At 44.2% G+C, this 13,480-nt stretch overlaps 2 protein-coding genes across 2 annotated transcripts in view; one reads left to right on the forward strand and one right to left on the reverse strand.

Moving 5' to 3' along the window:
* Nucleotides 1-6,903: 6,903 nt before the first annotated feature.
* Nucleotides 6,904-13,480, forward strand: part of T265_10090 (hypothetical protein) — a gene marked incomplete at both ends in the record, with an annotated part of 23,298 nt that continues 16,721 nt past the window's right edge. Inside the window, 2 exons of the mRNA XM_009176358.1 lie at nucleotides 6,904-7,011; nucleotides 12,017-12,249. Coding sequence (XP_009174622.1) covers nucleotides 6,904-7,011; nucleotides 12,017-12,249 — 341 coding nt within the window. The remainder of the gene's footprint in view (nucleotides 7,012-12,016; nucleotides 12,250-13,480) is intronic.
* T265_10091 (hypothetical protein) overlaps nucleotides 12,544-13,480 on the reverse strand; it is a gene marked incomplete at both ends in the record, with an annotated part of 8,873 nt that continues 7,936 nt past the window's right edge. Inside the window, one exon of the mRNA XM_009176359.1 lies at nucleotides 12,544-12,822. Coding sequence (XP_009174623.1) covers nucleotides 12,607-12,822 — 216 coding nt within the window. The remainder of the gene's footprint in view (nucleotides 12,823-13,480) is intronic.

Here is a 13,480-nt window from a genome sequence, read left to right on the forward strand (position 1 = left end):
CTCAAGGTCGTTTCGCCGGCTGTTGTGTCTGTTGGGGGAAGAGTGGACACGGTGCTTTGTGCAGCTGAGGGTAGTTTGGGTGGGGTCTGGATTTCTGTGGACTGGACATTGGAGACCTGAGCAAGGGGTGGCACTCCCAATGTTCGTGTCAGCTTGCTTACACTGCGCTGTCCCGATTCGATTTCCGAACGGAGTGTTGAATCAATCGATTGGGCATAGTCTTTTACAGACACGGGCCCAACCGAACTCGTCTCGGCTGTCGTGTCGATGGATGTGGGGCTGGAAGGCGAAACGTACAGGAAAATGGTGAGAAGCAGTCTAGTTGTTGCAATACTGGGTAAAGTCCAGAAACCTCGTGTAAGTCAACAAGGCCTCTCGTATGCAAATAATTCCTGAAGATTGCGAGAGAAACAGTGGAGCTATGTGCCTTTCGTCCAGAAGACTGACGACGGAATTTCGTAACGTCGAGAAACAACATCAACTAGGTGACTGTGTGAGATACATGGATTATTCGACCGCACACCTCACGTGGTTTGTACATCTGTCTCGTCGGTTCAGGTGGCAGATTAAATGGGATTCATAATGGTTTTCTGTAATAAAAAAATGTCCACCGAACGTTAGCTACACTGTTTGGAAACACTGGATGTGATTTGAAAAGCATGCACTCTACAGCTCCTGTCACAGCAAGGCATCTCTTTACGTAACTAGAGAAGTTGGATCGATAAAATTCTCTATCAACACATCCGGTTAATTAAGGGATTAATGAAATATAATTAGACGTACCAAACAACAAGATCGTTTGCTCAACATGAACAGCAGCAAAATACGCAACTTACTTTGATAGTATCAGGAAGGTCCGATTCCTGAAAGCAACCTCCAAACGCCCGGAACCTACTGCTCCACCAAAAGCTCAACAGTAAAGCCGGTAACCATCCAGACCAGTCAATCATTCAATCAATTCAACAAAAGCTGATGAGTGTTCTTGCACGCCACAAAGCACGACCGAATATGATCAGCTTTCAGGCATTTCATGGAGCCACGATCGATATGGATAGGTGTTCACTAACACCTTTCAGACAGCCTGGATCTATATCAGAAAGTCCTCTTTAAACAGCGTGGCGCCACTGTAACTTTTGCTCTCGCACTCACTTGTTCGAAATATATCGGTTGTGTTCACCTCTGTGGGTCTTTTTTCTCCGGCACCAGGCACCGGATCGGGTTAGCACCAGATACCACAGGTCGGCGAATCACCAGATGTAACAGGTAGTAACTTCAGTAAGTATGTGAGGCAACGCTTATTATGGTCGACACCAATACACGGTAATGAAGACTGTTGCCTCAATGCCTCAAATGCATTAGGGAAGAAAGTCTTAGTACAGGGAAGCATAGGGACCTAGTACGAAAATGCTTTACGTCCTTAAGAAAAGCGATCAAGGACAAGGTGCCTAAATTTTGTGATCAGGGATAAAATAAACCAATCCGAGAGTAGGGCGCCATCAGAGGGATCAACACAGCATTCTTTGCGAAGCTCACCAAAGTTGAACCCACCGCGCTACGACATGCGTAGTTTAGTTGCGTGACCCGGTTAGGAAATGGCAGCATGCCTGTCACTGGGATCGGTTACGTGCCATTCCTCGTAGAGTTCACAAACTTCAACAAACAGGATTATGTGAACGCAAGATTGGGATGTTTAAAGATCTCGCAGCACGCAGTCTGAATGGAGCCACTCAAAATTCACTTTGCCATGCCACGCACTGTACCCCGCGAACACTTCGCCTCTGGCCTAACACACATTGGACATACGTGGCATATGCCTCAATCACCCAAACTGGCAAGTTCAATTTGCCATTCTCAGGAATCAGATCGATTAACAAGCACCCGCATACACAAAATCTCGTTGCAGACTCGATTTAGCCAGCTGATTCTTTCAAGTTTACGAGCGCTAGTGAAGCCTTTGTTTTCCGTGCATTATCTTCAGCTGTTACGGTATAGTCACCTGTTCTTAGTGTATTTCGCCCATATAGGTATCGCGATATCTGGAGTATCTTCCAACTGAAGCATGAGGCGGCCTGGTGCAGCAAATTCAGTTACCTGAGAACATCATAAACGAGAGATTCAGCTGGGCTCCAGGTGAGTCTCTCGAAAGAACCAAATTACTTTGCAGATGAGTGTATATTCGCTAATTTGGTGCAATTCCGTTTGAAGTAGAACATAAGGTTGACGGAAACCCGGGAACTGCGCCTACGGCGGCCTGGTGCAGCAAATTCAGTTACCTGAGAACATAAACGAGAGATTCAGCTGGGCTCCAGGTGAGTCTCTCGAAAGAACCAAATTACTTTGCAGATGAGTGTATATTCGCTAATTTCGTGCAATTTTGTTTCAAGTAGAACATAAGGTTGACGGAAACCCGGGGACTGCGCCTACCTGATGAGCCTCAAAAAGGGCGAAACCGGTCGTGGGCTGTCGATGGATTTTCAGCAACCTTATGAGTAGTACATTACACTTAATACCTTCTTTTACCGTGAACCCCAGTCTGGATAGCCGCCTGATAGCCTGGTGTGCTTGACCAAACCAGAAAAAGTCAACAGACGTGCGAGACAGCTGCTCAATTGATCACCGCCGCGTACTAGTGGTCGAAAAGTGATACTAAGACTACAACTCACCTGTCAAGGACGAGTGAAGAACAACCAATGAAATCTGTCTCAACGAAAACGGTTATTCCACTGGCAGTTATGTAGTACCGTTACGTTCGGAGCAGGTTCTTCTAATAGTTATGGTTGTACTAATCCGTTGAACAGATTGACGTCTGGAATATTTCCAGTATGCTTGACAGTCCACCAACATCGATTCGATTATGTAAGAATAGCATGATGCTCATTTCTCTGGTTGGTTTTTTGCCACCATAACTTGAAATTTGTGCTTGATTACGGACATTGAGCACTGTGCTGTGACAACTATGTTGTCCGTTAGTCCATGTGAATGGGCGATAACGTTCAATTGACCGAGTTGCACAATGGACGCGCAATCCGCTCTACCAGACCACGTGATTAGACAGGAATGAATCATCACCTCGACCGTTTACTAGTGAGCGTTATTGATTGTCGGCTGTTTGTTCAGTTGGTTAAAAACGGACATTGGATGTGTGGCCTCCAACGGTCGGCGTGATTTCCTAAGCACAGTGCCCTGTGTTAAATCACACTTCCGGTGTAAGTTTCCAGAAGACTGCTACCTGCATTGGTGTTGATGCGAATAGGGGTTCACGTAAAGTCTCTTTATACTGGGCAGTTTCGGAGGATAAAATCAGGTATTACTTTCCTGGTTCCAATTATTCACTCGATACGAGCGATGCTAAACGCAGTCATATTGATCGCCATCATATTGAACAGTTCAACTGTGTGCGGGCTGGCCCAAAGAAACTGAGTGAGTGAGCCATCGAACGATTCATCAGGAAAAAACGACCTTTTCATGAAATGAATACAATTCATTCTTTCCTCTTTCTGCATTCTTATCCCACAGTTCTGTCAATGCGTAAATCCATGCGTTTCCAGCTGTACAAACTAGTTGAGAATTACTCAAGCGTACATCTCAAGTGGAACCTCTATTTGATGTGACGATGGATTGCAAAGCTGAGCGTGGAAGATTGATTTCCTTCATGAGATTACCGATGTGACAGTACTGAGAATACTGAAACCATCGGGCAAACTAGTTTTCGTAAAATCGATCGGCATATGTGGTTAAATTTCACCTACCCTCAACCTCACCGAGACTCAATGAACAACAAGAGTTGACCTCAATTAACCTCAAATTCCCTGTCATACGCAAAATAAAACAAGGTCTCGAAGGTGGTTAGATATCGGTCCCTTAGAAACTGCACAGATATAAAAACCATTGCCCTGTGAAGTCTTGTTGAACAAGATTTTTTTACAGAACTACGCAGACAAGTGCGATCTGAAAGTTTGGAACATTTTTTTAATAAAGAAGGGCACTTACATATAAAGTCTCAGGGGTGACTGCTACAATTCTTACTTCTAATAGAAGGGATAGCTACTGAGTTAACAAAGGCCGAACTGTATACTAACCAGCAACCAGTTCCTTCAAGCGTTCGTCTGAATGATAATTACGCGTCTTTCCTGCTGTGAAACATCCGTTTCCATGGTTTGGTTTTGTGCAACAGTGCTAATCCGTTATGATCGGAAGCGGATAGTGAATGACGACATATCCTGTGTCAGTGAGATCTAATCACATTTCTGTTGAGCCGGAAGTTTTGTATGTTTAATCTATTATTAGCTGGATGGTGGCGGGTTTGAAACTTCTTGGATTATCGTACCACTGTGTATCACTGATAAATCCAAATAAGGATGGAACACTTGTGCAGTGTTTACCAGCTTTTTGGCATACGCGATAAAACCTCAGCTAACAATTTCAGGTATTAGAATAACAGAAAGCAGTTGAATGCTCATCTAAAAGCCCGAGGGGCAACAGTATTGCCACCGGTAACCGAGTCAAATTTTATAGCTTCTGGGGTGAGTGTATATATGAACTTTACATTTTCATCAGAGGAAGTGGAGTACCTACTTCATGTAATATGGTGAGAAACCGTCCTGGAATTGGTCTGGGCATTCTTGCAAATTTATAGCCTCCATTAGAACGAATGCCAGTCAAAATTTAGAAAAATGATAAAGTGTTTCCAAATGTTAAGGAATAAACTGATGTAGGGACAAATGAGTTACACGCACAGTTGGCCCAATCCTCTATTTTTAATGAAATTCAAACGGATTTACCAAATATACTCGGCCATCTGAAAACTGAACTTTGGACCGATATCAACGTGGCGGGGTTGTACTTGTGCCCATTCAATTAATCAAGAAAACCAACTGCAAAAAATCGGTTCTTCTAGACCACTACATCGTGTTCTGTCGACGCGACCCATTGTTCCTGGAAAATAGATTTTTACTCATTCAAGCCGTAGAGTAATCCCTAGCGAGTTCCTCAAACGATGCTGTCGGCCTTTGGACTACTTGTGTGACGTTAAGTATCCACACAGTTGGGGGTCATTTGTGAATGTCGGTCATTCAGACCGGTGTGATGCATTGGTCTTAAACCAAAATTGGGAAAACTGCGGATATTCCTCTCTAAGGAGGCTGTTGCTTGAAAAAAAAACAAGTTTCCTTCCAACTTCGAACAGAAACGTCTGTCATGCCTAATTCAGCCCCACCACGACACGTCCCATACTGAACAGTCCCAAGGGTTGCTTCACGTTCTAAAAATTATCAGTGTGAGATGTCCATCAACTACTGAATTATTTATTCGCTTGTTGTTGTTGAAACCCATTCACTGAATTGTCTGAAAGTTACTGGTTGAACTAACTTGTTTTGGATTTTTGCTACCAAAATAAATCAATATGGATAAGAATATTTGTGTGTCATTCTAAAGTACTTCAAGAGGGTTCTGTAGAGCGAAATCTTGAGTAGCGTTCAGTCTTAGAGATAGCGCTTACCTGAGGGCCACTACAAGCAAGACAATCCACTGTATGTCAGTTGATACCTCGCTCACAATCAAGTTACTAGTCGAACGTGTGCGAACTGAAAAAAAGTCCGATGGAGATTCTGGTCCTCAACCCACCTGATGAGCCCACAATTAGGCGAAACTGATAGTAGACTAGTCAAGTGTTTATCACCCTTATAGGTGGCGTTTTGCAAGGTCAGCGTAACTACATCTTAACCTATTCCTTACCATCATAATTTGTAAGTATAACGCACCGTGGTGTAAATTGTAGTCAATCTGACTGTTCTTCGGTCCAAACATATTGATTTTTCAATGCACATTCTATTCAGTTCTCATTTTGGGGCAGACGAATCTACACGCAAACCTGAATAGAGAATATTTTACGCAACCGGGGCCGTTGTCCGCAGCGGTCTACACTAGTCACGTGCGGATCGATCGTCACATGTCTCATTTTTGAACCCGGTCGCCATAATGACTAAGTTACCGGAATGAAAAGTAAACCGAGTAGGTCAAATGTGGCGGTTTTCCGGTACCAAGCTCCAAGCGGAACTGTGTGGATCTAGAACAAGAATTTATGTTTATTTCCTTGTGACTCAGATACGTAGAATTGGAGGTTATAAATCTGTGTATCATGATGATTCACGACACAGAATGCGTGATTTCAATTCAGAATCCGACACTACCTGTTAGCCAGTGCTTGTTCGGCTACTATCCGAAAGGTTTCGAGCTCGAGTCCTTCCGGAATTTGTTGGATGTGGATGATGATAATTTCTAACGAAAAGATGAGCAGTTGTACAATACGTGGTAAATTTTCCGTATGTGCTGAACTGATTAGCACTAAGAACTTTGGCACAGCTCCACTACTCACAATACATAAGTAATGTCCGTCTACCTAATGTGTTCCGAAGCGAGTTACAGGTAAACGTGTGTCGCGTGTAAGGAATCAAGGGTCCCGTATCGCGTGCAGTTGTATGTTTTCGCTTACTGGCTTGTTCTTATCACTGCTTTGTGACAGAGTTCAATACGGATGTGAACGATATCGAGAAAACTTTGCCTCGTCCGAGGTTAGGTAATCAGGCCACTGAGTCGAAAATTTGCACACACGATATATGGAATCAGCTTATTACAAGATTCTGTGCTGCGGATTATCTTGCCATCAGTCTGGCCAGAGAGAACAAGCTACTAAAATTAGAAGGCGCTGGGACAACCAATCAACACAAAGGAACGCAGACCACAACGCAACAAACATCACAAACGGACCAATAGATTCACTAAATTTGTTGCACTTCAAGTAGCCAATCACGTCAGACTATAACCGATACCCTGCGAATCCTATATAAACGCACACAGGCATGTAAGAAATATCCATCCAACTGCGCACTGTTGATACCTCCTTGTATGTTGACGGAACGTTTGCAAGCCAATTGCCAAGCTCGGCAAACAGATCAACAGCCACCTGATCAACAACCAACACGGAAAGTATTCCCACAGAAGAACCTGAGGAAGGTTACTTATCTTATCCTCTAGTGCCAGTAGACAACCTGTGCAATTCCGATCACTAAACGTTGCGAGAATCGATCTGCCTGTGATCGTTGTTCGGTTTCAGTACTTAAGCTAATTTTTGTCACTTCTCTATCGATTTCTAAGTTTTTAATTTGTTCCATACAGAAGCTGAGGGGAAGGAGAATTTATTTACGGTTGGATGGAATGAACACAAAGTTAACTAGATGAATTCAGCATCAGTCGGCCGCCTGGGATCAAGAGGTCTTCTATGAAATTTGGGGACAAACGGGGAATTTTAATTATCACATTTTTACGACTAGGTACTCAGGGCACTGAAATAAATCCACCGATCACAAATGCAGTATCACCCAGTTCACCTGAGACACCATATTCTTTCATTTCAGCTTTGTGGAAATTGAACTAGCGATCAATGGTCTATGGTATGATGTCACATTTTGGGAACGTTTTGTTGAGAAATTCACCTCACGTGTTGCAGTGGAACAAATTCTACGATTTATGAAGAAAACTTGTAGCTACCCGGTCACCCGACATACTTGACTGTCCAGCTAACAGTCGCTCTCTGGATCACGAGACTTGTTTTTTTTCATACTCACAAACCACGTCACATTAAGGTGACTCATCGGACATCGATTGTCTGTACCGTCTAGTGAGCGTAGCGCCCACGTACACGCCAACGGACCTACATATAGGGCAACCGAACACAGTTAGTACACACAGACTCACGCGCGCGCAGGGAGCAGGAAGTTGACCACTCTCCACAAGTCCGTCCACGGACAACTATGGGACACGTGTAGCAGTCATATTGCAGAGGAAACACGTCCCCGCCGTCCGGACTTTCATCAAGGAACTCTCACAGACGATAAGTTCCTCTTTTGATTTGCTCCCATTTCGCATTACACTTATCTTTTTACGTGTTACAACCCACCACTGTCAACTATACTAAAACTTTTATTAGTGCATATACCTTCTGATCTGTCTTATGGTCATGCACTAATAAACTCTGACGCTCAGAAGAGTGATCGTCACTCGGATATTTGATGGCGTTTTGATGATTTGACGGAGTTCATGCGCACAGCTAAAATGTTGTCTACTATTTGAACCTAACAATCAGGATGCGGTGCCTTACTTAGATCCCAGTGACATGTTTTGTTACGAGTATTACTCTGCCCCCCTCCCATTGGCACTGCTATTTGGATGCATGTACAAATGCCTATTCCGCATCCCTACTTGTGGCAGAACGGTGGCACAACAAGGCATGTTCTTGGAGCGTGTGACAGTCATCTGACCTTTCTGCAACAGAGTCATCATTTGATCCAAATGGGCAACTGTTTGTTTTCTCGTGCTTCAGATGTCCAGTCATTTTTCATGAATGTTCAGATGGCGAAGTGACCAAGTGGGATGTTAATCGATTGCAACGCTCAGACACACCATCATCCCCGATATTGAGGCCGACGGATACTTCTTGCATTTCAAGTTGGGGACGGTGCGCTGGATTAGGCTGCAATCATCGTGGAAATTTGAGGAATCATGCTATTTTCGGGCCACTTAATTTTGCATATAGACAGTTTCGGTCCGCGTACATTAGTGTAGCTTATTCGATACTATCCTAGTGGACGTAGAATCCTTCAGCCTACCGATTTCGGAAACGGTGGCTGAAGGAACTGATACATTATTATGTAGGAAAAACAGCATATAGGCGACAAAGTTCGTAGAGTTTCGCCAGCTTTTGGCCTAGACTAACTCCCGGAGAGAGTACCGGCCTAAGCTTTGAAAACAATGTAGTTGACGTTTTGAGGAAAATGAAAGGATTCGTCGCGTGTGAACACCCCATAAATGAAGTTTTGAACGGCAAAGGTAGATAGGCACCGTCCACATTATTCCTTGGGATTACTGAACAGGTCAAAGCGTTCACCCGTAGCACCCTTTCGGTGCCTAGCTGCCATGCCATCCGAAGGAAGCACGTGGGCTGAGATACTGCCAGTTGCCCAAGCCTAGACAGGGGAAGTCGAGCGGCAGAGGTCAGTAAATTTGCGCTCTAACCACTTCGGCCATCTCGCCGAACAGTCAACAATCGTACAAGGTTGCGTACATACATAAGCCTGAAAAATTATGAATTCAGTTTTAGACTTTAAAGCCCAAAGATTAGTGTAGTTAGCCTACTCATATGGACTAACGGTGGTGGATTATAATCAGACACACTTGGAAAATAAACTGACGAAGTTGCGTGGGGTCTTCCCGAAGACACCAAAACGGAATCGCCCACGTAAGTTTTGGTCGGAACTCGTTCAGATCGAGTTAATTTCAGAAAAAGCCAAAATATAAAAAGATGCAGAGAAACTACCAAGACCATCTCGTCAGTATAAGTTTGTGTCATTCGTTTACCAAGTGTACTCAACACCACCAAACCTAGAATATGCCCTTGATCATGAAATGTATGGGCAACGCTTGACGAAGACTGCTGTAATGACTCTCATTCTCCACCTGTCGTGCCACCCGAAGGAAGCACGAGGGCTGTAAAACCGCCAGGTTACCCAATCCTGGACGTTGCTAGTTGAATTGCCGGGGATGAATTCGAATTAAAGACCCGTTGGACCTATTTCGAGCTCTCACGCATCTTTTACGAGCATATTAATACCCGTGATATTGTCTATTTATCACAGCCGTTGAAATGGGTTATGCGTGAAACACCAACGCGTCACGAGTGTTTGTACTGACAGTAACTTCGTGCTTCAACTGCGTTGTCTGACCAACGTTTGCTTTGGCAAACACGGTTGTCATTGGGACAGAATGTCAGCCACATTACCATACACAACACGCACATGTTGATCACAAATTATCAACAAACTGCTCAATTATAGGTATCAGGAAGATCAGATTCCTGAAGTCAACTTCTGAACGCCCGGAACCTACTGCTCCACCAAAAGCTCAACTGGAAAGCCGGCAAGCATCCAGGCCAGTCAATCATTCAATCAGTAAGACCTGATGAGTGTTCTCTGCGCCACAGAAGCACGACCGAATGTGATCAGGGTTCAGGCATTTCATAGAGGCACGATCGATGTTGATGGGTGTTCACTAACGCCTATCAGACAGCCTGGATCAATGTCAGAAAGTCCCCTTTAATTAGCGTGGCGCCGTTGTAACTGTTGCTCTCTCACTCACTCGCTTGTTCGGAATACAGCTGTTGCGTTCCCTTCTGTGAGTCTTTTCTCTCCGACACTAGGCACTGGAGCGGGTCAGCAGCAGATACCACAGATCGACGAAACAGCAGATATAACACTAGGGATTAAGTTGTTCAAATGTGTTGGTAACTGGCACGTAAAACAGCCAAAGGATATGGAAGTACGTCATTAGTCAGTGCGGCTGGGACAAGGTTATCAACCTTTACGACCTTGAGATGCCGTCACAACGGGATTCGATAGCTTTCAGTGTACGTGGGTGTGGGGTTGTGTGCCTAAACTTTCCAGACGAGTTAAAATGCAGCGCTTGGTCTGTGTAAAACGCATCGCGGGAGTGAACACCAATCGATCCATCGATGCATCACTTAATACCGCGTTATGGTTTCAGTCTTATGCTGCTACATGAGCTGGAAGGGGCTGTATATGACAAAATTTTGCCATAATCGAATTACTCCCATTTTCTTAGTCACTATACCGACTAGCTTTTATTTGTGCGAAAATTATTCGACCAATGGCCAGATTGTGGCTAAACAGAAGGAAAACACCAAATTTTCTACGCAGTCCGATGTTTCCCAATGTGGTATTTGAGGGCCTCCGCATCAGAGCCATTGGTGGGCGGCGGAACTAAAATCCCTTTTGTGTAGTAGAGACCACAACGGATAATAATGAACTTTTGTATCTCAAACAGTTCAGAACGACATTAGACTAGCGGTTTTCAAGTTGTCGGCTCGGAAATGCAGTCTGCAGTCAAAAAATGACACTCTCACAACCCCGGGTCGATTGAGTAACAATAACGCAAGAGCAGCGCCTTCGTCAAAGCGCGTTAAGGATTGCCGAGCATAACATCATCACAAGCCATGGTTTAATGGACCTATTCCAGAAGAAAATTCTTTTATCTCTTCGCGCTTATCTAGAAGACCCGGCTATTGTTTTGACGTTGGGAATTTTAAAAGAGTTAGTAGCCCTTGTGAAAACAACCTATGTAAATTTGTTCTGCGGAGAATTCAGCCTAAATGGTACTTTATTGTTTGAATTTGGAATGTCCATTTCCCGCGAAACTGTTATGACTTGTCAACTGAATTTCGGTGTTGTTTAGTGCCCATCAAAAACCGTTTGAGCTAAATTCAGTAGTACACTCGTGGCATTGGTAGACAAGTGTCCGTGACACTACGAATAATGGTAATGTGAGCAGAACCGGTAATCGTCAGTTGATATCTCCTGTCAGTGAAGCCAACCTCTGCTGGAAAGCTGAGAAGCACTGCATAGCGCCTTTATCGTTATCGAGACTCGTCAGCATCTTGCGAAATTCCAGGTAGATTCGAAACCGTGACTTCCTGGAGAATAGTTTGAACGCAACCGTTTAGTCCGGCTTAACTCCGGCTTAGATGGGATAAAACGTCACACATTCTTCACTCAGGGAAATCGCATCACGTGGTTACGTACTGAATGTCTCCTCGATCGAAATCGTTTTTAGGTGTTCCAGGCTCCTCGCAGTTTCCTGAGATGTGCATTGCTGATGGTTCCCGCCAAAGATAAAACGAGTGTACAGTGCTTATTGGCCTTTCAGCATAGACTGGAATCACGTACATGACGTAATCCTAGTTGACGGTATGATGGCGTATATGTGCTCTGACATTATACTGATTCGTTGGCAGGGCAACACTTAAGTTGCCCGATTTCTGTTGCCTTACTGTTTCACGCGAAGTTTACACCGCATTTCTCCAAAACAGGTGTTCTTGATTCTCAGTTTTGCAAATCCTCTACCAGTTGCTGTGAACCTTGCCATGGAAACTTTTGGTTTTCAACCGTAGAGACGTGTGATCAAAGAAGACCGCAAATTCACGGGGGCAGAGGAGGGTGTGTTACGTGGGATACGAATACGTAATGCAAAAGATTTTTTGAATGGGTGTAAAACGACCGAGGTCCACTTAATCAAATCAGTAAGCACGGCTGCTACATATGGTGCAAACGTAGACATGAGTTCCACAACGATTGACCCACCTCCACCTGGTGAACTAGCAGTAGCTGTCTACCGGTATCATCGGTGAGCCTTTTGTGTGACTGCCACTCTATGTCAGGCGTGGTTACCACCTGGATACGGAAAGGACACTGGTTTTTCACTAGTATAGATATGGCCGTGGATGCTTTTGTATTGTTCAGTCACAAAAGAGTCACCTAGCAACACAAGTACATAAACAAAAGGCATATATTAACTGACCCAGTACAACAAGTAGTATAATACATACAAGCATAGTTTTACTACATTTTGTCACAACAAGATAACCACAACGAGTAGAATTTGTCCAAGTGGACAACAGCGTGTGTACAGCAGACATGAGGAAGAGACACATCACAACGCCACCAAGACGAGGATGAACTAGACAACTTGATCGTCATGCACTCAGGGACGATTCGACAGTGGAGTGGACGAAGAATAGAGGGGCGCTAACCTTCGAAATCTGATTTCAGCGGGAACAGTGGAGGTTGTATTTGTTGCGGGTGATCGGGAACGGAGTTCCGAGCGTTTCATTTCGGCCAATCGCTGTTCTCTGACGTCTTTTTGTTCGACGGGAGGAGGCTGATCCTGCAGCCTTGATTCACCGTCCGATTTGCCAGACTTGTGCGCGAAGAAATTGAATAGAAATATATACTAACAAGGGATTTTAACGTGCGTTTGATGGAAATCGACATGTGGATACTGAAACTAAGCTCTGTGTTTTGCAATAGTCTCACAAAATGCGGTGACCCCCAGGAACACTGAAATCATCATTGTCTCTACTTAGCTCATATGTAATTTGATGCCAATGGGAAGAACAGAGACGGTGACCACTTCAAAAATATGCGCATAACTATGGGTCAGAAAGTCACATGGCCGTGCTCGTGTGCGGCTTAGACAACGCCGCGGAGATTTCGAAACAGGCATATTGTGCTGTCATATCGCCTTATTGATCAATGAGGTATTACGATCAAATCACATGTTAGTTGTCTGTAATACAACGTCAATTAAGCGAAATAAAATTCTAGGTTTTTATTTCAGAAGAGCTTGGTAAACAATCGGTAGTTTTTATTTGGGCAACGTTTCGCTTTTGACACAAAAGCTTCATCAGGCCAAGTGAATAGGTCACAAAATTGGCCAGGTTATCAGACAGACGGGGAACAAATCAGTAAGTTCTCTTCAGACTAAATCAGTGTTGAGTGTCAATTAATGGCTCTTGTCGGCTAGTGTGGGTGCCAAAATCTTGAATCGATGTGTTGGAGGGTTCCAAATTAGTTCC

This window comes from Opisthorchis viverrini (assembly GCF_000715545.1).
Source record: "Opisthorchis viverrini unplaced genomic scaffold opera_v5_330, whole genome shotgun sequence".
Classification (NCBI taxonomy): domain Eukaryota; kingdom Metazoa; phylum Platyhelminthes; class Trematoda; order Opisthorchiida; family Opisthorchiidae; genus Opisthorchis; species Opisthorchis viverrini.